The sequence below is a fragment of the Oncorhynchus tshawytscha genome, linkage group LG12, assembly GCF_018296145.1.
Source record: "Oncorhynchus tshawytscha isolate Ot180627B linkage group LG12, Otsh_v2.0, whole genome shotgun sequence".
NCBI classification, from domain to species: domain Eukaryota; kingdom Metazoa; phylum Chordata; class Actinopteri; order Salmoniformes; family Salmonidae; genus Oncorhynchus; species Oncorhynchus tshawytscha.
The window spans coordinates 43,517,953-43,542,806 of record NC_056440.1 but is presented as its reverse complement, the minus strand read 5'-3'; the positions used below and the strand labels follow the sequence as shown (position 1 = coordinate 43,542,806).

Sequence of the window (24,854 nt, the reverse complement as noted above, 5' to 3'; positions counted from 1 at the left end):
ATTCACACACGCAAGGTTGGTTGATGCTTCCGCGCTGTACCCAGTAGAATAAGAAACAATGGCCCTCTGTTTCTGTTTTCATCCTTTCCATTTTCCAGTCTTGTCAGCACTGTAGAAGTGATGGGTAAAAGCATCCAAAAACCACTAGCTCCTACGTTGACATGTGGCATTAGTAAAATAATGAACATACTGCACTCTTAAGAATGAGCTTTGAGTCTCTGTTACTACTCATCTGGCTCGTATTAGGGATTCATTAAATGTCTTTTAAACATCTTGCAACCAAATTATGATTTGCAAGTAAAAAGAACGTTTTCAAATGTGTCCAAAGACCAAATGTAAAATTGAGCGTCAAATTGGCCGTCTGAGCATAAGAAAAGGTCAAAGAAAAAAAAATTCTGTGACAGACTAGAAGAATGCTTTCACCAGTGTGAAAGATCATCGGTCTTCTACGTTCAATCAATACGTTTTCTACATCTGCTTTGAGGTATCTCCGTGAGAAACCAATCGCATGTCAGCTTGAAGGTGCTCAATAGCACTGTCCGTTCCACGTAAAGATCATGTTGGAGCAGCTGCTTGCAAAGTTACCTGAGGTGAATTTAATGAGGAACATCCCATCTACACATGGCAATAAAACAATTGTGTTTGTATCCACATTCAATGTGATATGGCTGTGCTACCTCATGGTGTTAGCACCGTATGAGAGATGAATTGCAACAGAAGTTAACGCATCATTCAATGCAATGGGATACATCCATTTCGTGATTGAATCATTTCAAATCTTTGTAAATTTCGGAAGAAAATTACAGATGACAAATATACATGCACACTAAGGGGATTTGGAGATCTTTTGTCACAGGCACAGCAGAGCTAATTCACTCCCGCCACGTTTTAACATATCATTCTTAAGTTTTTGGTCTGGTGCATCAAATACAGTCTCCTACAAGCCCATATATTATGTGGATGACAAGGTCTCAAAGCTCACATTTATTCCAAGCAGAGCTAAGAATCTCACTGTTCACTCATGACTGCACGGCCAGGCACAACTCCAATGCCATCATTAAATTTGCCGATGACACAACAGTGGTAGGCCTGATCACCGACAACAACGAGACAGCCTATAGGGAAGAAGTCAGAGGCCTGGCCGTGTGGTGCCAGGACAACAACCTCTCTCTCAACGTGATCAAGACAAAGGAGATGATTGTGGACTACAGGAGAAAGGGGACCGAGCACGCCCCCATTCTCATCGATGGGACGGGCACGACAAAACCTATTCCCCCTCAGGAGACTGAAAAGATTTGGCATGTGTCATCAGATCCTCAAAAGGTTCTACAGCTGCACCATCGAGAGCATCCTGAATGGTTGCATCACTGCCTGGTATGGTGACTGCTCGGGCTCCGACCGCAAGGCCCTACAAAGGGTAGTGCGAATGGCCCAGTACATCACTGGGGCCAAGCTTCCTGCCATCCAGGACCTAAAAAACCAGGCGGTGTCAGAGGAAGGCCCTAAAAATTGTCAAAGACTCCAGCCACCCTAGTCATAGACTGTTCTCTCTACTACCATACGGCAAGCGATACCAGAGCACGAAGTCTAGGTCCAAGAGGCTTCTTGGACCTAGCCATAAGGCTTCTACCCCAAGCCATACATCCTGTTAAATGACTACCCAGACTATTTGTATCCCCCCCCAACCCCTCCACACCCCTGCCACTCTCTGTCATCTATGCATAGTCACTTTAATAACTCTACCTACATGTACATACTACCTCAACTAACCGGTGCCCCCCACATTAACTCTGGAGCAGCACCCCCTTTATATATATATACTATATTTTTTTACTGCTGCACTTTAATTACTTTTATCTCTTATTCTTATCCATATTTTTTGGAAAATCCACTGTTGTTTAGGGGCTCGTAAGTGAGCATTTCACTGTAAGGTTGTATTTGGTGCATGTGACTAATACAATTTGATTTGATATGATTTGAATCTGTCAGATGCTACAGAGCTTCCCCAGAGAGTTAAGGACAAGGCAGACTCCAAATGTCATACGGGAGCTATTGTGCTGTTCAGCAGTATTCTGAAAATACTTTCCACAATGGATTTATTGTGTTTCCAAATGCACTTTGCAGAATATTCCACATAAATAGAGAACAGAGAAAAGGCAATATTGTGTTGACTGCAAAAATGACTTGTAAAAGCTGTTATAATATGCAAATGCCAGTCAGCTGCTGCTTTCCATTTCTCTAAAAGTCACAGTAGTTGCATTCTGACTAACATGTGGGTTTGTCAAAGACCTACAGTAGCTTCACGCATGTACATTTTCATGACTTTTATAGCCATATGTGTATATAAAACATAAAGCACATACACATGGGAGGGAGGGAGAGATGGCGTGAGTGAGAGGGATGCAAAGGCAGAGGAAGGGTGGCAAAAAAAGAGGCAGCACAAAATCGAGCAGGAGAGAGGGAAATTTGCAGGCAAATATTATATCTCTAGGATGGGTATGTACAGATGACTGAAGCATATAAATTTGGATTAAGGGTCTCACTGCCATGAGGAGAGCAGGCAGGGGTGATGGGGGAAGGGTGGGCACATCAGAAGTCAAGGAGACAAGCTGCCACACACCAGATGGGACACCATCTTAACAATTCAAACATAGAGCCGTTAAATATGATACAATTGACACCATACTGACAGACGCGGAACGCAAGCCTTCAATCCATAACCACCAACAATCCACGGCGCCACGATGGGTTTTGATATACACTACCGGTCAAAAGTTTTAGATCACCTACACATTCAAGCGTTTTTCTTTATTTTTACTATTTTCTACATCAAGCGCTATGCTGAAACTGGCTGTCATGAGGACCGCCAGGAATGGAAGACCCAGAGTTACCTCAACCGCTGTGTCTTTGTGAGACACGGTGTGGGTGAAGGGATGATATCTGCATGTGTATTTCCCACTGTACAGCATGGTTTGATTTGATTTAATTTGGAGGTGTTATGGTGTGGGGGTGCTTTGCTGGTGACACTGTCTGTGATTTATTTATAATTCAAGGCACACTTAACCAGCATGGTTACCACTGCATTCCGAAGTGATACGCCATCCCATCTGGTTTGGGCTTAGTGTGAGTATAATTTGTTTGTCAACAGGACAATGACCCAACACACCTAAGGGCTATTGTACCAAGAAGGAGAGTGATGGAGTGCTGCATCAGATGACCTGGCCCCACAATCCCCAACCTCAACCATATTCAGATGGTTTGGGAAGAGTTGGACCGCAGGGTGAAGGAAAAGCAGCCAACGATTGCTCAGCATATGTGGGAACTCCTTCAAGACTGTTGGAGAGAATGCCAAGAATGTGCAAAGCTGACATCAAGGCAAAGAGTGGCAATTTGAAGAATCTCAAATATATTTTAATTTGTTTAAGACTTTTTTGCTTACTACATGACTCCATGTGTTATTTCATAGTTTTGATGTCTTCACTATTTTTCCACAATGTAGAAAATAGTAAAAAATAAAGTAAAACCCTTGAATGAGTATGTGTTCTAAAACCTTTGACTCATGCACACACAATCACAGTTGACACCTATGTAATTTCAGCAAGTGTTTCTGATCTCACTTACCAATCTCCACACTACTAAGACAAGTTTAGGTTCTGAAAAACCAGCGCAACACTCACATGAGAAGGATTCGTCAGCCAGAACATTGAGGCAGGCAGCCCCATTCTCGCAGGGATTGGGCTCGTAAACTTCCCCTGCAAGACACGGGGATACAAGAACACAGGGTCCCATGGGGTTAGAGAACAACCCTCTGCTCATTAAAATGGTCAGACAGCTGGATCAGCCAGCAGTACTGATGATACTGTCATTAAGTATTTTGAGTATCTTGAGTCCTTAGAATTACTCAATAAAAGCCTTGACAAATTCCCTGTGAGTCTTTTTTTTGGCACAATAATCTAATGAGGGAGAATTGGAATCACAAGTCTGATTAGAACTCAAACCAGTTCAGAGATTGAGTTGGTGTCAGACTGGTCACAAGCTTCTATGGGGTTTGTAATATGCAGAGAACGCCACTCCATCTTCAAAGTCAAAGTTTGCGGGCATGACATTCTAATAGGCCTAGCTTTGCTCTGATGTTTGATCAGCTCTTAAACACCCTCCTCTTAAGTGGATCCATGAGTGTAGTCACTATTATGGTTTAAAATGTTCCTGGCATGTAAAAAATATTCCATCCCGAGAATAAATCACTTTTCTCTAAGGTAACCTGGTATTTCCTACCAAAACCGGAAATGCCATTCAAAAGCAAGGTTTCCCTAATTAATTTTTACAAACTAATTTAAAAACAAGGAGCTGAAATGTCTTGAGTCAACAAGCAAGCCTAGATACATTCAGGAGTAAAAAGACTCATAATAGTGTTTTACATGATTTTTGATCTCTGTACCCCACAAATAAAATTATCTGTAAGGTCCCTCAGTCAAGCTGTGCATTTCAAACACTGACTCAACCACAAAGACTAGAGATGTTTTCCAATGCCTCACAAAGAATGGCACCCATGGGAAGATGGGTAAAACATTGAATATCCTTTTGAGCATGGGGAAGTTATTAATTCAACTTTGAATGGTGTATCAATGGTGTATCAAGGTACAGGCGTCCTTCCTAACTCAGTTGCCGGAGAGGAAGGATACCGCTCAGGGACTTCACCATGAAGCCAATGGTGACTTTAAAACAGTTAGAGAGTTTAATGGCTGTTATAGGAAAAAATGTAGGATGGATCAACAACATTGTAGTTACTCCACAATACTAACATAAATGACAGTGAAAAGAAGGAAGCCTGTAGAGAATAAACATTTTGCAACAAGGCACTAAAGTTATACTGCAAAAAATGCACAATCCAGATTTGGAAAGCTTTTAGAGACATACCCAGAAACACTCACAGCTGTAATCACTGCCAAAGATGATTCTAACATCTATTGACTCAGGGAGTAGAATACTTATCTAATCAAGAAATATTGCCGTCTTTATTTTTCATTCTTTTTATTTTATTTTTACAAATGTTAAAAGTTTTGTTCCATTTTGACATTGTGTAGATGGTTGTCAATTCTTTTTTCATTAAATACATTTTAATCCCACTTTGTAACAGAAAAATGTGTGAAGACTTTCTGAAGGCACTGTAGCTATGTCCCCACTGGGCACAGATTTCAGTTTTGATTTACATTTGTTTGATTTGTCAAATAGTGTGAATTCAACATGAAATCAACAAAAACATTGATTTAGGTTAAGAGTTGGGTAAAGAAATTATGAAATGCCCTTACGTTGATGACTTTTTGCAAATGCAATAATTAGTAGGCTAATGCATTAACATAACACTAATATTTCCGCTAATGTTGTGCGATGTTTGTATTAGGCTACCTCCTGTTTCTCTCTCCATTGTTTGTTCCTTCATTCCTTCCTCACTCGCACCAGTTTAATAAAAATTGCCTATGTTTCGTTGTCCTTATCTTCATCATTGCAATGACATGCTTGAATCATAGGCTATTGGACTAGAATAAGATGCAGTGGCCAGTCTTTCGCTTCTCTTCACAAAGATTGAATGGTTATGGCAATGTTCCCCCTAGGTTGAACTTCACTGATAAGTCTTTCAATCACCTGCGAGATTTCAGATCAGAGCCTCACGTGTGTACATTTGTTGATATTCTTTGCTCGTTAGCGAGTTACTAGCCTAGTTATAGATAAGTATAGATCAGCAATGTGGAGTTACTGCTTTCTACAAGAGCACAAAATGTGAAGGCTACATTTCAAGCTGTCTTTGAAAAGCCAGTCAGGTACAAAGCTTGTCTAAATTAAAAGGGGCGGGTTGTATTTTGAGACAGGCTTGAATATGCAAATAAACCAATAGGCAGAGGGGTAGCCTACATTGTCTAATTTTCTGTATGGTAATAATAATTAATTGTATTTTGTAAAGTGGTTTCTTGCGTCATACATTTACACTCACCTATTTGGCCCATGGTGTTACAGACCAAGTCATGGATTAATGGCAAAATGTTTGTTTTTTTAAGTCTCATGCAATATAGGCCTGCATTGAACACCACATATAGTCTACTATAGGCTATATCATATAAATCAAAAGCTATTCCTATGTGAAAATGTTATCCTTTTTTCAATTTTAGCCTAAAATGACATACCCAAATTTGACTGCCTGTAACTCAGGACTTGAAGCAACGATATGCATATTCTTGATACCATTTTAAAGGAAACACTTAGAGGTTTGTGGAAATGTGAAATTAATGTAGGAGAATATTGTAAAAGATAATACAATGAAAAAAACATGATTTTTTTGTACCATCATCTTTGAAATGCAAGAAAAATGCCATAATGTATTATTCCAGCTCAGGTGTAATTTAGATTTTGGCCAGTAGCAGTGTATGTGCAACGTTTTAGACTAATCCAATAAACCATTGCATTTCTGTTCAACATGTTGTATCAATACTGCCCAAATGTTTCTAATTGGATTATTAATACATTTTCAAGTTCATAACTGTGCACTCTCCTCAAACAAAATCATGGTATTATTTCACTGTAATAGCTACTGTAAATTGTACAGTGCAGTTAGATTAACAAGTATTTAAGCTTTCTGCCAACATCAGATATGTCTATGTCCTGGGACATTTTCTTGTTACTTACAACCTCATGATAATCAAATTAGCCTACATTAGCTCAACCGTCCCGTGGGGAACCCACCGATCCTTTAGAAGATTTATGGTATTTGCTTTATTAGTTTTGCTTGTAGGCCTATGATATGCTCAAATAGCCACAATAGTATATTGGCCACTGTTTAAAACTGTAAGGGTACAGGCTAAATGTTGCTCCAAATTCTAACAATGTTCAAGTTCCCAAAAAAACATTTGCTCAGTGCCCCAAAACATTTGAGGGAACATAGGTTATAGCTGTTATTTAAACCCATAATCAATCAAAACCAAACATTGTCTCTCTTCTTTCAAACTCCCTGTGAGTATTTTAGCTGTTGTATTTAACATTCAGAAAACAAGAGCAAGCTTGCATCCCTGTTTGAATAGCGTATTAGTATAACAAATGCTAAAAAAAAAAGATTTCAAACAAGCTATTTTAGTCAAGCTTTTCTTGGGACTCCACAGGAGCTAACTCTGTGAAGCATTTATTTGCAGCCCAAATAAATGCTCCACAGTGTTTAAGTAACAGACACATCTCAACATCAAACGTTCAGAAGAAACTGCGTGAATCAGGCCTCCATGGTCGATTTGCTGCAAAGAAACCACTACTAAATGACACAAATAAGAAGAAGAGACTTACTTGCTTGGTCGAGCAATGGACATTAGACCAGTGAAAATCTGTCCTTTGGTCTAATGATTCCAAATTTGAGATTTTTGGTTCCAACCGCAGTGTTTTCGTGAGACGCGGAGTAGATGAATGGATAATCTCTGCATGTGTTGTTCCCACCGTGAAGCACAGAGGAGGAGGTTTGATGGTGTCAGGGAGTTTTGCTATTGACACTGTCTGTGATTGATTTAGAACTCAAGGCACACTTAACCAGCATGGCTACCACAGCATTCTGCAGCGATACATCATCCCATCTGGTTTGCGCTTAGTGGGACTATCATTTGTTTTTCAACAGGACAATGACACAATATCTTCTGTTGAACCTGACAATTAATCTTAATGGTTGTACAGTCGTCTCAAATAAAACTGTGAAGGACCTCGGCATTACTCTGGACCCTGATCTCGCTTTTGAAGAACATATCAAGACTGTTTCAAGGACAGCTTTTTTCCATCTACATAACACTGCAAAAATCAGAAACTTTCGGTCCAAAAATGATGCAGAAAAATTAATCCATGCTTTTGTCACTTCTAGGTTAGACTACTGCAATGCTCTACTTTCCGGCTACCCGGAAAAAGCACTACATAAATTTCAGTTAGTGCTAAATACGGCTGCTAGAATCCTGACTAGAACCAACAAATTTGAACATATTACTCCAGTGCTAGCCTCCCTACACTGGCTTCCTGTCAAGGCAAGGGCTGATTTCAAGGTTTTACTGATAACCTACAAAGCATTACATCTACCTATCTCTCTGATTTGGTCCTGCCGTACATACCTACACGTAGTCACAAGACGCAGGCCTCCTAATTTTCCCTAGAATTTCTAAGCAAACAGCTGGAGGCAGGGCTTTCTCCTATAGAGCTCAATTTTTATGGAATGGTCTGCCTACCCATGTGAGAGACGCAAACTCGGTCTCAACCTTTAAGTCTTTACTGAAGATTCATCTCTTCAGTCGGTCATATGATTGAGTGTAGTCTGGACAAGGAGTGTGAAGGTGAACGGAAAGGCTCTGGAGCAACGAACCGCCCTTGCTGTATCTGCCTGGCCAGTTCCCCTCTTTCCAATGGGATTCTCTGCCTCTAACCCTATTACAGGGGTTGAGTCACTGGCTTACTAGGGCTCTTTCATACCGTCCCTGTATTGCGTCAGACAACAACATTGACGAATACACTGATTCGGTGTGCGAGTTCATTAGAACGTGCGTTGAAGATGTCGTTCCCATAGCAACGATTAAAACATTCCCTAACCAGAAACCGTGGATTGATGGCAGCATTCGTGTGAAACTGAAAGCGCGAACCACTGCTTTTAATCAGGGCAAGGTGTCTGGTAACATGACTGAATACAAACAGTGCAGCTATTCCCTCCACAAGGCTATCAAACAAGCTAAGCGCCAGTACAGAGACAAAGTAGAATCTCAATTCAACGGCTCAGACACAAGAGGCATGTGGCAGGGTCTACAGTCAATCACGGACTACAGGAAGAAATCCAGCCCAGTCACGGACCAGGATGTCTTGCTCCCAGGCAGACTAAATAACTTTTTGCCCGCTTTGAGGACAATACAGTGCCACTGACACGGCCTGCAACGAAAACATGCGGTCTCTCCTTCACTGCAGCCGAGGTGAGTAAGACATTTAAACGTGTTAACCCTCGCAAGGCTGCAGGCCCAGACGGCATCCCCAGCCGCGCCCTCAGAGCATGCGCAGACCAGCTGGCCGGTGTGTTTACGGACATATTCAATCAATCCCTATACCAGTCTGCTGTTCCCACATGCTTCAAGAGGGCCACCATTGTTCCTGTTCCCAAGAAAGCTAAGGTAACTGAGCTAAACGACTACCGCCCCGTAGCACTCACATCCGTCATCATGAAGTGCTTTGAGAGACTAGTCAAGGACCATATCACCTCCACCCTACCTGACACCCTAGACCCACTCCAATTTGCTTACCGCCCAAATAGGTCCACAGACGATGCAATCTCAACCACACTGCACACTGCCCTAACCCATCTGGACAAGAGGAATACCTATGTGAGAATGCTGTTCATCGACTACAGCTCGGCATTCAACACCATAGTAACCTCCAAGCTCGTCATCAAGCTCGAGACCCTGGGTCTCGACCCCGCCCTGTGCAACTGGGTACTGGACTTCCTGACTGGCCGCCCCCAGGTGGTGAGGGTAGGCAACAACATCTCCTCCCCGCTGATCCTCAACACTGGGGCCCCACAAGGGTGCGTTCTGAGCCCTCTCCTGTACTCCCTGTTCACCCACGACTGCGTGGCCACGCACGCCTCCAACTCAATCATCAAGTTTGCGGACGACACAACAGTGGTAGGCTTGATTACCAACAACGACGAGACGGCCTACAGGGAGGAGGTGAGGGCCCTCGGAGTGTGGTGTCAGGAAAATAACCTCACACTCAACGTCAACAAAACTAAGGAGATGATTGTGGACTTCAGGAAACAGCAGAGGGAACACCCCCCCATCCACATCGATGGAACAGTAGTGGAGAGGGTAGCAAGTTTTAAGTTCCTCGGCATACACATCACAGACAAACTGAATTGGTCCACTCACACAGACAGCATCGTGACGCTGAAGACAACCTCAGGAGGCTGAAGAAATTTGGCTTGTCACCAAAAGCACTCACAAACTTCTACAGATGCACAATCGAGAGCATCCTGGCGGGCTGTATCACCGCCTGGTATGGCAACTGCACCACCCTCAACCGTAAGACTCTCCAGAGGGTAGTGAGGTCTGCACAACGCATCACCGGGGGCAAACTACCTGCCCTCCAGGACACCTACACCACCCGATGCTACAGGAAGGCCATAAAGATCATCAAGGACATCAACCACCCGAGCCACTGCCTGTTCACCCCGCTGTCATCCAGAAGGCGAGGTCAGTACAGGTGCATCAAAGCTGGGACCGAGAGACTGAAAAACAGCTTCTATCTCAAGGCCATCAGACTGTTAAACAGCCACCACTAACATTGAGTGGCTGCTGCCAACACACTGTCAATGACACTGACTCAACTCCAGCCACTTTAATAATGGGAATTGATGGGAAATGATGTAAATATATCACTAGCCACTTTAAACAATGCTACCTTATATAATGTTACTTACCCTACATTATTCATCTCATATGCATACGTATATACTGTACTCTATATCATCAACTGCATCCTTATGTAATACATGTATCACTAGCCACTTTAACTATGCCACTTGGTTTACATACTCATCTCATATGTATATACTGTACTTGATATCATCTACTGTATCTTGCCTATGCAGCTCTGTACCATCACTCATTCATATATCCTTATGTACATATTCTTTATCCCCTTACACTGTGTATAAGACAGTAGTTTTTTGGAATTGTTAGTTAGATTACTTGTTCGTTATTACTGCATTGTCGGAACTAGAAGCACAAGCATTTCGCTACACTCGCATTAACATCTGCTAACCATGTGTATGTGACAAATAAAATTTGATTTGATTTGATTTGATTCAACACAATTGAGATGGTTAAGGATGAGTTGGGATGTGGAGTGAAGGAAAAGCAGCCAACAATTGCTCAGCATATGTCGGAATTCCTTCAAGACTGTTGGAAAAGCAATTCCTCATGAAGCTGGTTGAGAGCATGCCAAGAGTGTGCAAAGCTGTCCTCAAGGCAAAGGGTTGCTATTGGAAGAATTTAAAATCTATAATATATTTTGATTTGCTTAACACTTTTTTGGTTACTACACGATTCCAAATGTGTTATTTCATAGTTTTGATGTATTGTTCTACAATCTATAAAATTAGAAAATAAATAAAAACCCTTGAATGAGTAGGTGTGTCCAAACTTTTGATTAGTACTGTACACAGTAGCGGTGTGTGGGTAAAAACCTATTACAACCTACTGTATGTGTTAATTGCATTGCTTTATCCTGTTCATGAATTTGCCTTGCGAGCGTGATATGTAGGCCTAAAAGCCGAGACAATAAGAAGACACAGTGGCAGAATAAATTCAACACACCTTTGTTTTATCACATATATATATACAGGCAGGTGTGAAAAAAATCTGTAAAAATAGACATGTTATAAGATTATATAGTGCCTAACAAAAGTATTCCTCCCCCTTGGCACTTTTCCTATTTTGTTGCATTCCATCCTGTAATTTAAATAGATTTTTGTTGTATTTCATGTAATGGACATACACAAAATAGTCAAAATTGGTAAGGTGAAATGACAAATATTACTTGTTAAAAAAAAACTTTAAAAAACTAGACGGAAAAGTGGTGCGTGCATATGTATTCACCCCCTTTGCTATGAAGCCCCTAAATAAAATCTGATGCTACCAATTACTTTCAGAAGTCACATAATTATGTATTAACAGGTACTAATGATCATCAATTCTATATGTAGCTTGAAACACAATCATTAACTGAAACAGAAACAGCTGTGTAGGAGGAATAAAACTGGGTGAGGAACAGCCAAACTCAGCTAAGAAGGTGAGGATGCTGAAGACAGTTTACAGTCAAAAGTCATACACCATGGCAAGACTAAGCACAGCAACAAGACACAAGGTAGTTATACTGCATCAGCAAGGTCTCTCCCTGTTAGAAATTTCAAGGCAGACAGGGGTTTCCAGATGTGCTATCCAAGCTCTTTTGAAGAAGCACAAAGAAGCGGGCAAAGTTGAGGACCGTAGACGCAGTGGTCGGCCAAGGAAACTTACTGCAGCAGATGAAAGACGCATCATGCTTACTTCTCTTCACAATTGGAAGAGGTCCAGCAGTGCCATCAGCTCAGAATTGGCAGAAAACAGTGGGACCCTGGTACACCCATCTACTGTTCGTAGAAGTCTGATCAGTAGTGGCCCTCATGGAAGACTTGCGGGCAAAAAGCCATACCTCTGACGTGGAAACAAGGCCAAGTGGCTCAAATATGCATGAAAACACAGGAACTGGGGTGCAGAAAAATGGCTCTGGGCTGATGAGACACAATGTGAAATATTTGGCTGAAGCAGATGGCAGCTAGTTCACCAAAGGGCTGGAGAGCGGAACACAAATAAGCAACAGTGAAGCATGGTGGAGGTTCCTTGCAAGTTTGGGGATGCATTTCTGCAAATGGAGTTGGGAATTAGATCAGAATTAATGGTTTCCTCAATAATGAGAAGTACATTATCCATCATGCAATACCATCAGGGAGGCATCTGATTGGCCCCAAATGTATTCTGCAGCATGACCCCAAACATACAGTGAAAGTCATTAAGAACTTTCTTCAGCGTAAAGGACGACAAGGAATCCTGGAAGTGATGGTTTGGCCCCCACAGAGCACTGATCTCAACATTGAGTCTGTCTGGGATTACATAAAGAGAGAGAAGTACCTGAGGCTGCCTAAATCCACAGAAGAACTGTGGTTAGTTCTCCAAGATGTTTGGGCCAACCTACCTGCCGAGTTCCTTCAAAAACTGTGTACAAGTGTACCTAGAAGAATTTAAACTGTTTTGAAGGCAAAGGGTGGTCACACCAAATATTGATTTGATGTAGATTTTTACTCTGTTCACTGATAAATATAATCTATTAACATGTGTATTTTTGAAAGCATTCTTACTTTACAACATTTTTTCACAACTGCCTAAAACTTTTGCACATTACTGTATATATACAATACCATTCAAAAGTTTTGGGTCACTTCGAAATGTCCTTGTTTTTGAGAGAAAAGCATTTTTTTGTCCATTAAAATAACAAAATTGTTCAGAAATACAGTGTAGACATTGTTAATGTTGTAAATGACTGTTGTAACTGGAAACAGCAGATTTTAATGGAATATCTACATAGGCATACAAAGGCCCATTATCAGCAACCATCACTCCTGTGTTCCAATGGCACGCTGTGTTAGCTAATCCAAGTTTATCATATTAAAAGCCAAATTGATCATTAGAAAACCCTTTTGAAAATATGTTATCACAGCTGAGAACTGTTGTTCAATAAAACTGCCTTCTTTAGACTAGTTGAGTATCTGGAGTATCAGCATTTGTGGGTTCGATTACAGGCTCAAAATGGCCAGAGAGAAATAACTTTCTTCTGAAACTCGTCAGTCTATTCTTGTTCTGAGAAATTAAGGCTATTCCATGTGAGAAATTGTCAAGAAACTGAAGATCTCATACAACGCTGTGTACTACTCCCTTCACAGAACAGCAAAAACTGTCTCTAACCAGAATAGAAAGAAGAGGGAGGCCCCGAAGCACAACTGAGTAAGAGGACAAGTACATTAGTGTCTAGTTTAAGAAACAGATGCCTCACAAGTCCTCAACTGGCAGCTTCATTAAATACTACACGCAAAACACCAGTCTCAACATTAACAGTGAAGAGGTGACTGGGATGCTGGCCATCTAGGCAGAGTTCCTCTGTTCCGTGTCTGTGTTCTTTGGCCCATCTTCATTTTTTTTTTTTGTCCAGACTGAGATATGCCTTTTTCTTTGCAACTCTGCCTAGAAGGTCAGTGATGAACAGCAAGTCTTTCCACAGATTTTCAATGTGAATCAAGTCTGGGCATTGTCTGGGCCACTCACAGACTTTCACATTCTTGTTCTGAAGCCATTCCAGTGTTGCTTTGGCTGCATGCTTGGTGTCAGTGTCCTGTTGGAACGTAAATCTTCACCCAATTATAAGGTCATTTGCACTCTGAAGCAGGTTCTCATCAAGGATGTTCCTGTACTTGGCTCCATTCATTGTTCCCTCTATCCCTACCAATCTCCCAGTCACTGACTCTTTAAAGCATCCCCATAGTGTGATGCTGCCACCACCATGCTTCATGGTAGTCATAGTGTTAGATGGGTCATGAGATGAGCCTGGTTTTCTCTAGACATAGTGCTTTGCATTCAGTCCAAATAATTACATTTGTCTCATTAGACCACAGAATCTTTTGCCTTATGCTCTACGAGTCATTCACGTGCCTTTTTACAAACTCCAGGTGTGCTGTCATGTCCCTTTTTCTCAGGAGTGGCATCTGTCTGGCCACTCTCCCATAAAGCCCAGTTTGGTAAAGTGCTGTAGAAGCTGTTGTCCTTCTGGCAGGTTCTCCCATCCCAGCCAAGGAACTCTGTAGTTCTGTCAGAGTTGTCATTGGGTTTTTGGTCACCTCCCTGAACAAGTTCTTGCTTGCCCAGTTGCTCAGTTCAGTCGGATGGCCAGCTCTAGGCATACTCTCAGTGGTTCCATATTTTTCAATTTCCCACTGTGCTCTGTGAAAGTTTCAACACAATATAAATAGTTTAATAACATTCCCCAGATATATGGCTCAACACAATTCTCACTAGGAGATCTTCGGACAGTTCCTTGGACTTCATGGTATAGTTTCTGCTCTGACATGTACTGTCAACCGTGGAACCTTATATAGACAGGAGTGTTTTTTCTAAATCATGTCCAGAAGTGGACTCCAATCAAGTTGTAGTGACATCTCAAGGGTGATCAAGGGAAATGTAATGCACCTGAGCATAATTTGGAGTGTCACTGCAAAGGGGTGTGAATACTAAGGGAAATTTGATTTCTGTATTTCATTTTCAAAAAATGTGAAAAAATGTCTAAAACCATGTTTCACTTTTCCATTACGGGGTATTGTGTGTAGATGGGTGAATTATACGTATTTGTTTTAATACATTTTGAATTGTAACACAACAGACTGTGGAATAGGTTAAGGAGTATGACTACTTTCTGAAGGCTCTGTATTTATCCACGGGAAAAGGTTTGGCTGGTTTGGCCGGTTCCCGTTATGTGGTAAGTAGTGGAGGATGCTGAGGAGAGGACGGCTCATAATAATGGCTAGAACAGAGAAAATGGATTGGCATCAAATACATGGCAACCATGTGTTTGCTGTATTTGATACCATTCCACTGATTCCACTCCAGCCATCTACCATGGGGTAGACTTTCAGTGGGAGACATTACAGAACATTTGGCTGTAAATTGTACATGTTGGGATGAAACCAAAGTCCATAGTAAATACTTTAAAAACTCTATTTAGACTTTGACCGTCATCCCCCCCCCAAACACACTTATTGGGCTTCATAAAGAGAATGGTTTGACTGGATACAAACCAATATAATTATATTTTAAGGGAACACAAAAGGCCTATATCCTTGCATTTCATGTCGGTTCACCAAATGGCAAAAAAAATCACAACAAGGTGAAAAAACTACAATGAGGCTTTTTAAACACATGGCAAATGATTAGAACATGATTGTTTTTAATCAAAGAAGAGCCTAAGAAACTCTGTTAATTGGATGCAGTGGCTAAAGGTAATTAGCTTGGTTGGTCATGGTTAAGAGAAAGAACAGTGAGAAGAAACGCAAAAGTATGCAGAATGAGTCAAAGCACCACAGGCAAACATGAAAGACAGACATTGTGATCTTATCAAGCCAACAGTAAGAATCTGTTCTCAAAGAAAGGCAGCTCTAAAACGATACAAAAAGAAAATAAATTGAGCAGACGATAAGAGGAGAAAAAAAGAGAGAATTAAAGAGCATCACAAATGCTGTGAAAGCCGTAGCAGGTAGCAATGTCAGGGAACAGGCCGGCCGTTCAACTCCAAATAGATTGATTGCTTTAGGGAGGACGCAGCCCTGAGAGATGGATCTGCTCTGCTGCTAGCATGCTAGGGGTTTGAAGATGAGTGAGGCCTTTGGTGGTGCTGGGAATCAAGTAAATCGCTGAAGGCATCATTTAAACTTGCCCCCTGCAGGGTAAGATACTTCTGCTGAGCCGATGGGTTCCAAGCTGCAGCGAAGCTGTGAGGAAGTTCAGACCGTGATGAAATCAATTCAAATAAACAAAACTAATAGCATGACACATACAGCATGTGATGAAAGCCAAAGGATCACAATATCATGTCAACTTTGACAGGTTACCTTGAATTATATGATGTTGGACCTGAACTCAGCTAATGTTCCATCTACTATACCGTTTGCTTACCCGACATTCATATACATGATGTCAGCGCTTTGCGTTCGCAACCCAAACCACTACAGTCAGTCGCGGTGACCATGGTTTGGGACTAACCAGAAGCCATAATCACCATGATGTGGTTGTGTGTCGGGTCGCTGTGAGGTAGGTGGCTTCTCCCAAACATAATTATTGCTTGAACTTAAACACGTGCTCTTCACTTTAGGTTCTATGTCTAAAGACCTGATTCAGCAGTCACATAAATCTCCATCTCCTTCCAAACCATTAAAAGGAACTGAGGGTCTTTCCACCCAGCCAGAGGCCAACAGTACGCCGCTTCCTGGTCTGACTTAGCTATTCAACACACACCACTTTGTCTGATAAGTGCTTCCATCCACATAAGACGGTCTCCACCACTTCATTTCCTCAATACCGAGATTTCATCAAAATAGCTTTCAAACTGTTTGCGGTAAGAAAGTTCCGGGAATCCTATCTTGGCCAAAATAAGTGTGGTCGAACTCAGACTTACTACACATCATTTTTTTCTTTTTCAATAAGTTTTCCACCCAGCTTTTATTCCTGTGGGAGGAAAAAGGTATTTTTCAATGTTAAATCATCTGGTCCGTGTTCTAACTTTTATAGCCCTCATTACTGTGCACTGCCTAGCCTGCTAGCCCAACTCTAAGCCCTGTAGGGGAACACAGAGGACATCCGTCTCAGGAAGAGATCCTACTTCACCTCATCATGGGCAAGGGGCAACCATAATGCACTCTGCTCAGAGCCTGTAAGGTTTAGGGGCTTCAGACTAACTTGTAGCATGGACCAAGGCTTTTCACAAACTCAACCTGTAGCCTAGGTAAAATATGGTTACAAATCACACAATTATAGCCCGTCATGGACATCAATCAATATATTGATTGAACAATGTGTACTGTGGAGGCAATTATCAATGACATATTCTTCCTTTTCTGAGGTAAAACACAGACATAGCGTTTATCAATACACTATGAAAAATAATATAAAATGTTTGATACTTTGATAATCAGAACTCCTACAAAAGGACATAGTAATTGTATTCTCAAGGAACGCTCCAAAATGGCATTTTCCTACATGATGTATCTACTAAAGAAAGAGCTAAGGAATGAAATACTGATTGGTTATTATCTTGGACATCTACCAACATCTAGAAAAGTCCAATGTTGTGTAATACACTACTACTACCAAATGTATGTGTACACCTGCTCGTCAAACATCTCATTCCAAAATCATGGACATTAATATGAAGTTGGTCTGCTATAACAGCCTATTCTGGGTAGGCTTTCCACTGGATGTTGGGACTTGCTTCCATTCAGCCATAAGAGCTTTAGTGAGGTCGGGAACTGATATTGGATGTTGGGCGATTAGGCCTGGCTTGCAGTCGGCGTTCCAATTCATCCCAAAGGTGTGTGATGGGTTTGAGGTCAGGGCTCTGTGCAGGCCAGTCAAGTTCTTCCACACCGACAAACCATTTTTGTATAGACCTCACTTTGTACCCAGGGGCATTGTCATGCTGAAAGAGAAAAGGGCCTTCCCCAAACTGTTGCCACAAAGTTGGAAGCACAGAATCATCTAAAATGTCATTGTATGCTGTAGCTTTAAGCTTTCCCTTCACTGGCGCTAAGGGGGCTAGCCGAACCATGAAAAACATTCCCGGACCATTATTCCTCCTCCACCAAATGTTACAGTTGGCACTATGCATTGGGGCAGGTAGCGTTGTCCTGGCTTCCGCCAGACCCAGATTCGTTCATTGGACTGCCAGATGGTGAAGCGTGATTCATCAATCCAGAGCAGGCGTTTCTACTGCTCCAGAGTCCAATGTTGGCTAGCTTTACACCACTCTAGCTGATGCTTGGTGATATTAGGCTTGTGTGCGGCTGCTCGGCCATTGAAACCCATTTCATGACGCTCCCGATGAACAGTTCTTGTGCTGACACTGCTTCCAGAGGCAGTTTGAAACTCGGCAGTGAGTGTTGCAACCGAAGACAGTTGTTTTTTTACGCACTTTAGCACTCTGCGGTCCCATTCTGTGAGCTTGTCTGGCCTACCACTTCGTGGCTGAGAAGTTTCCACTTTACAATAACAGCACTAGCAGGGCAGACATTTGATGAACTGACTTGTTGGAATGGCAGTGTTTGTCTATGGAGATTGCATGGTGTTGTCCTCAATTTTATATACCTGTCAGCAATAGGTGTCCACATACTTAATGTATGTGGTAAAAGCCCTCAAGGTTATTTGAATGTTTACTTCAGCTCTTCATCCCACTTTATTCAACTGAACTTGTTGAGAATTATTGAATATTGTCTAATTGCAAAGGCAAATTGCAAAACTCTATAGTGCTTACCACATGTCCAAATCAATAGATAATAAAGTTATGTAATAACATGTGCCGCAATTTGCTTGTGTTCTTGTTTGTTTGTCTCTTGAATTCAAAATATGACACTGCCAAATAGCATGAAATACCAAAAGCTAATCAAGCCACACTTCACACAAATATAGACAAGTCTCAAGGGGGTCCAAGAAGCTGCTGGCTGACAATGTTTTACCCAGCTGATGTTCATGCCGAAGTGCCTCTCGCGGATCTCCAATGCCAGTCAGGCATATGGTGTATCTAAACCCTGCACAGTGATACAGCTTGAGGTTCTGTAAGTAGCAGTGTGTTTCCTTTGACTTTCTCACTTCATCACACTTTCTGCCACTGGTGCCAACACCAAGGCATTGTGGTTTACCCCTGACATCTTTGACATTCCCTGCTACCCATTCATTACCAACATACAATCCCACTATAATCATATTCAGCCCAATAATACATTTGAAATATACAATCCTGATCACTTTTACTTGAATGAATCATCCACTTTGTTTGAGTACAGCTAATGTCTGTAATAAGAAAATCACATCTCACACTGGATCGAATGATCCTAAACATTAGTAGTCAGCATTATTGATGAGATGGAAGGAGCCCCACATCTCATTCAATAGCTACTGCAGAGAGCTTGTTACATGACAACCGTTTCAACCCAGTCATCCAGGTTACTGATCCATCTCTCAGATCCCAGAGCTGACCACATCAAACACTCAGTGGTGTGATTGCTCCTATCTCATTACTGATGCCCTACTTCAGGCCCAAGGCGAGCCAGGAGAGCCTACTGCTGCTAGATTCATTAGAAACCTGGAGGTTCCTATCACTTCCCGAGACAAGATCGCCCTGATTCTTTCTCGGCGCAGTTAATAAGATTCATAAAACATGCCATTAAATTAAATGCACATCTGCATTGAATACATGGTGATGAATGTGGGGCATGCAAATTCTGTATGGGGGCGTGGTGGATTAAGGAAAGGTGCAAGGCGATTAGGGTATAGCATTATAGAAATATTTTTAGAACAGTGTCAGGGATCAAGAAAAAAAAAGAATATTTAACAGTAGATTGAGGCATTTCTGTGAAATTGTTCATTAAATGTGTTTATTTGGATCCTGATTAGGTTTGGCAGAGGCAGCAGCTACTCTTCCAGGGTTCCACAAAAAAAGTAACAAAAGACATACACTGATAGACAAGGACAGTCACACCAATTTAAAATACCATGGCATACCCCCGGAGAAATATACAGATAATAATAATACTTTGTGTGTGTCGCTGCCATTCCGTGAGTAGTTGTTTAAACTTTAAATGTAATTTTGCTGTTTGCTTTAGTAATTGGAGATGGAAGATGGAAGGAAATTCAAATCAAATCATGGCTCTGTATAATACTGTGCGTTGCCGTGAATTCATTTTGGACCAGACCACTGGTGGCATGTATTGTGGGGTATTGTCAAGGATTCCCCCGGTACTGCTGCTCATTACGTGCACCAGTTCTGGGGATCTAAGTCACTGGACTCTATGCATCACTGAACTGTCTCATTACGCACACCTGATTCCTATTCCCCTGATTAGTAATTGTATTTATGTGTCCTCTGTTCAACCTTGTCTTGTCGGTTATTGTTCCCATGTCCGTTGGTGTTGTGAGTACCTGTGCTGCATGTATTGTGTACTCGGTCCATGTATTGTAATTACGGGTCTTGTCCAATGTATTTACTAGAGGTTTAAACTCGCTCTTTTGTTTGGGTTACATCCCTGTGTTTTTTTTTAGATATACCTGTTTGTTTTGGGCTTCATCCCCGTTCCGACAGTTGAAGTCGGAACATTACATACACCTTAGCCAAATTCATTTCAACTCACAATTCCTGACATTTATTTTGTATATATATATTATCTTAATTTTTTTAACCTCAGTTTCAACATACTATCCTGCAACCAGCTTCACCCAATGTGTTATGGATCAGCTATTTTCTATACTTTAGAACCATAACGCCCTACTAGCTAATAGTCAGTTAGCCACTGCTAGCAGTCATCAGCTAACCTTAACCTGATCAACTCCTGCCAGTCTGCACAGGGTGATTCATCCCAGAGCATACTGGACTGCCTTTTCTCCACATCTCTGGTTTCCTACCGCAAGCTCTGAACCTTTTCACCTGGATCCTCGTAGCTAGCTAGGTGCTATCTGAGTGGCTACCCCCTGGCTAACGTCTCTGTCCCGAAGCAAGCACAAGTGAGCCTGGAACTAGCCTCGTGCTAGGCCCATCTCCCGGCTAGGTCCATCAGCCACTCCTTGGGCTATAATACATATTTTGCCAATTAGCCTGGACCCCGGCCCGCTAGCTGTCTGAATCGCCTTGTCTCCAGCTTGCCTCCCACTGGTCCCGATGATCACTCGGCTATACATGCTTCTTCCTAATGTCAATACGTCTTGTCCATTGGTTAGTGATTGTCTTATTTCACATTAGAGATTCCAGCCCTGCTCAATATGCTTTAGCTAGTCCATTTGTTTCACCTCCCACACATGCAGTGACCTCACCTGGTCTAAATGATATGTCTAGAGACAAAACCTCTGTCATTGTCACTCAATGCCTAGGATTACCTCCACTGTATTCACATCCTACCATACCCTTGTCTGAACATTATGCCTTGAGTCTATTCTTCCGTGCCCAGAAACCTGTTCCTTTTACTCTCTGTTCCGAACGCACTAGACGACCAGTTCTCATAGCCTTTAGCCGTACCCTTATCCTACTGCCCCTCTGTTCCTCTGGTGATGTAGAGGTTAATCAAGGCCCTGCAGCGCCTAGCTCCACTCCCATTCCCCAGGCGCTCTCATTTTCGGACTTCTGTAACCGTAAAAGCCTTGGTTTCATGCATGTTAACATTAGAAGCCTCCTCCCTAAGTTTGTCTTACTCACTGCTTTAGCACACTCTGCCAACACAGAAGTCCTAACCGTGTCTGAATCCTGGATTAGGAAGGCAACCAAATCCAGACATTTCCATTCCTAAGTATAACATTTTCCATCAAGATAGCAACTCCACCCCCTTCGGCAGTTCTATCTACTGTAGAGACAGCCTGCAGAGTTATGTCATACTATCCAGCTCTGTGCCCAAACAATTCGAGCTTCTATTTCTAGAAATCCACCTTCTCAGAAACAAGTCTCTCGCTGTTGCCGCTTGTTATATACCACCTTCTGCCCCCAGCTGTGCCCTGGACACCATATGTGAATTAATTGCCCCCATCTATCTTCAGAGTTCGCACTGTTAGGTGACCTAAACTGGGACATGCTTAACACCCCGGCCGTCCTACAATACCTTTCAATACCGAGCATACCTTTCTAATCAACCTGGCCAGAGTATCCTGGAAGGATATTGACCTCATTCTGTCAGTAGAAGATGCCTGGTTATTCTTAAAGTGATTTCCTCACTATCTTAAATAAGCATGCCCAATAAAAAAAGGGAACCAGGAACAGATATAGCCCATGGTTCACTCCAGATCTGACTGCCCTTGACCAGCACAAAAACATCCTCTGGTGTATTGCATTAGCATCGAATAGCCCCTGAGATGTGCAACTTTTCAGGGAAGTTAGGAACTAATATACACAGGCAGTTAGGAAAACTAAGGCTAGCTTTTTCAAATGGAAATTTGCATCTTGTAGCACAAACTCCAAAAAGTTCCTGGACACTGCAAAGTCCATGGAGAATAAGAGCCCCTCCTCCCAGCTGCCCACCGCACTGAGGCTAGGAAACGGCTGGCCATGCTTTCCACCTGGCTACCCCTACCACGGTCAACAGTCCTGCACCACCCAAAGCAACTTGCCCAAACCTCCCCCATTTCTCCTTCACCCAAAATCCAGATAGCTGATGTTCTGAAGGAGTTGCAAAACCTATTACTAGCTTGTTCAACCTCTCTTTCATATCGTCTGAGATTCCCAAAGATTGGAAAGCTGCCGCGGTCATCCCCCTCTTCAAAGGGGGAGACACTCTAGACCCAAACTGTTATAGACCTACATCGATCCTGCCCTGCCTTTCAAAAGACTTCGAAAGCCAAGTTAACAAACAGATCACCAACCGTTTAGAATCCCACCATACCTTCTCAGCTATGCAATCTGGTTTCTGAGCTGGTCATGGATGCACCTCAGCCACGCTCAAGGTCTTAAATGATATCATAACCGCCATCAATAAAAGACAATACCGTGCAGACGTACTCATCGACCTGGCCAAGGCTTTTGACTCAGCTAATCACCACATTCTTATCGGCAGACTCAACAGCCTTGGTTTCTCAAATGACTGCCTCACCTGGTTCACCAACTACCTTTCAGACAGAGTTCAGTGTGTCAAATCGGAGGGCCTGTTGTCCGGATCTCTGGCAGTCTCTATGGGGGTGCCACAGGGTTCAATTCTCGGGCCAAATCTTTTCTCTGTATTCATCAATGATATCGCTCTTGCTGCTGATGACTCTCTGATCCACCTCTACGCAGACGACACCATTCTGTATACTTCTGGCCCTTCTTTAGACACTGTTAACTAACCTCCAGACAAGCTTCAATAACATACAACTCTCTTTCCGTGGCCTCCCACTGCTCTTAAATACAAGTTAAACTAAATGCATGCTCTTCAACCGATCGATGCCCCCACATGCCCGCCCGTTCAGCATCACTAATCTGGGCGGTTCTGACTTTGAATATGTGGACAACTATAAATCCCTAGGTGTCTGGTTAGACTGTAAACTCTCCTTCCAGACTCACATTAAGCATCTCCAATCCAAAGTTAAATCAAATCGGCTTCCTATTTCACAACAAAGCCTCCTTCACTCATGCTGCCAAACATACCCTCGTAAAACTGACTATCCTACCCATCCTTGACTTCATTTACAAAATCGCCTCCAACACTCTACTTGGCAAATTGGATGCAGTCTATCACAGTGCAATCTGTTTTGTCACCAAAGCCCCATATACCACCCGCGACCTGTATGCTCTCGTTCATGGCCAAACCCATTGGCTCCAGTTCATCTCAGTCTTTACTAGGTAAAGCCCTGCATTCTCAGCTCACTGGTCACCGTAGCAGCACACACCCGTTGCACGCGCTCCAGCAGGGATATTTCACTGGTCACCCACAAAGCCTATTCCTCATTTGGCCGCCTTTCCTTCCAGTTCTCTGCTGCCAATGACTGGAACAAATTTCAAAAATCAATGAGGCTGGAGTCTTATATCTCCCTCTCTAATTTTAAGCATCCGCTGTCAGAGCAGCTCACAGATCATTGCACCTGTATATAGCCCATCAAACTACCTCATCCCCTTATAGTTCTTTTCCCCTCCTTTGCACCCCAGTATCTCTACTTGCACATTCATCTCCTGCAAATCTATCACTCCAGTGTTTTATTTGCTAAATTGTAATTACTTCACCACTACGGCCTATTTATTGCCTTACCTCCCTAATCTTACCTCATTTGCACACACTGTATACAGATTTGTTTCTATTGTGTTATTGACTGTACGTTTGCTTATTCCATGTGTGTCTCTTTGCTTTATCTTGGCCGGTCGCAGATGTAAATGAGAACGTGTTCTCAACTGGCCAACCTGGTTAAATAAAGGTGAAATAAAATAATCCTAGTAAAAATTCTGTTTTAGGTCAGTTAGGATCATCACTTTATTTTCAGCATGTGAAATGTCGGAATAATAGTACAGAGAATTTATTTATTTTAGCTTTTATTTATTTCATCACATTCCCAGTGGGTCAGAAGTGTACATGCAACCAAATACAAATTGAGTGTTTTGCCTTTAAATTGTTTAACTTGGGTCAAACGTTTCAGGTAGCCTTCCATAAGCTTCCCACAATAAGTTGGGTGAACTTTGGCCAATTCCTTCCGACAGAGCGGGTGTAACTGAGTCAGGTTTGTAGGCCTCCTTGCTCGTACATGGGATTGAGGTCAGGGATTGAGGTCAGGGCTTTGTGATGGTCACTCCAAGACCTTGACTTTGTGGTCCTTAAGCCATTTTTCCACAACTTTTGACATATGCTTGGGGTCATTGTCCTTTTGGAAGACCCATTTGCGACCAAGCTTCAACTTCCTGACTGATATATTGATGTTGCTTCAATATATCCTCATAATTTCCCCTCATGACACCATCAATTTTGTAAAGTGCAGCAGTCCCTCCTGCAACAAAGCACCCCCACAACATGATGCTGCCAC

At 42.2% G+C, this 24,854-nt stretch overlaps 1 protein-coding gene across 3 annotated transcripts in view; it reads right to left on the bottom strand.

Moving 5' to 3' along the window:
• Window positions 1-24,854, bottom strand: part of edil3a (EGF-like repeats and discoidin I-like domains 3a) — a 248,520-nt gene that overhangs the window by 195,488 nt on the left and 28,178 nt on the right. For 2 of the 3 annotated variants that reach the window (XM_024439539.2, XM_024439538.2), the window contains one exon: window positions 3,678-3,752. The exons of the other annotated variant lie outside the window; for it this stretch is intronic. In XM_024439539.2, the coding sequence (XP_024295307.1) occupies window positions 3,678-3,752 (75 nt within the window). The remainder of the gene's footprint in view (window positions 1-3,677; window positions 3,753-24,854) is intronic. 3 annotated transcript variants of the gene reach the window in all.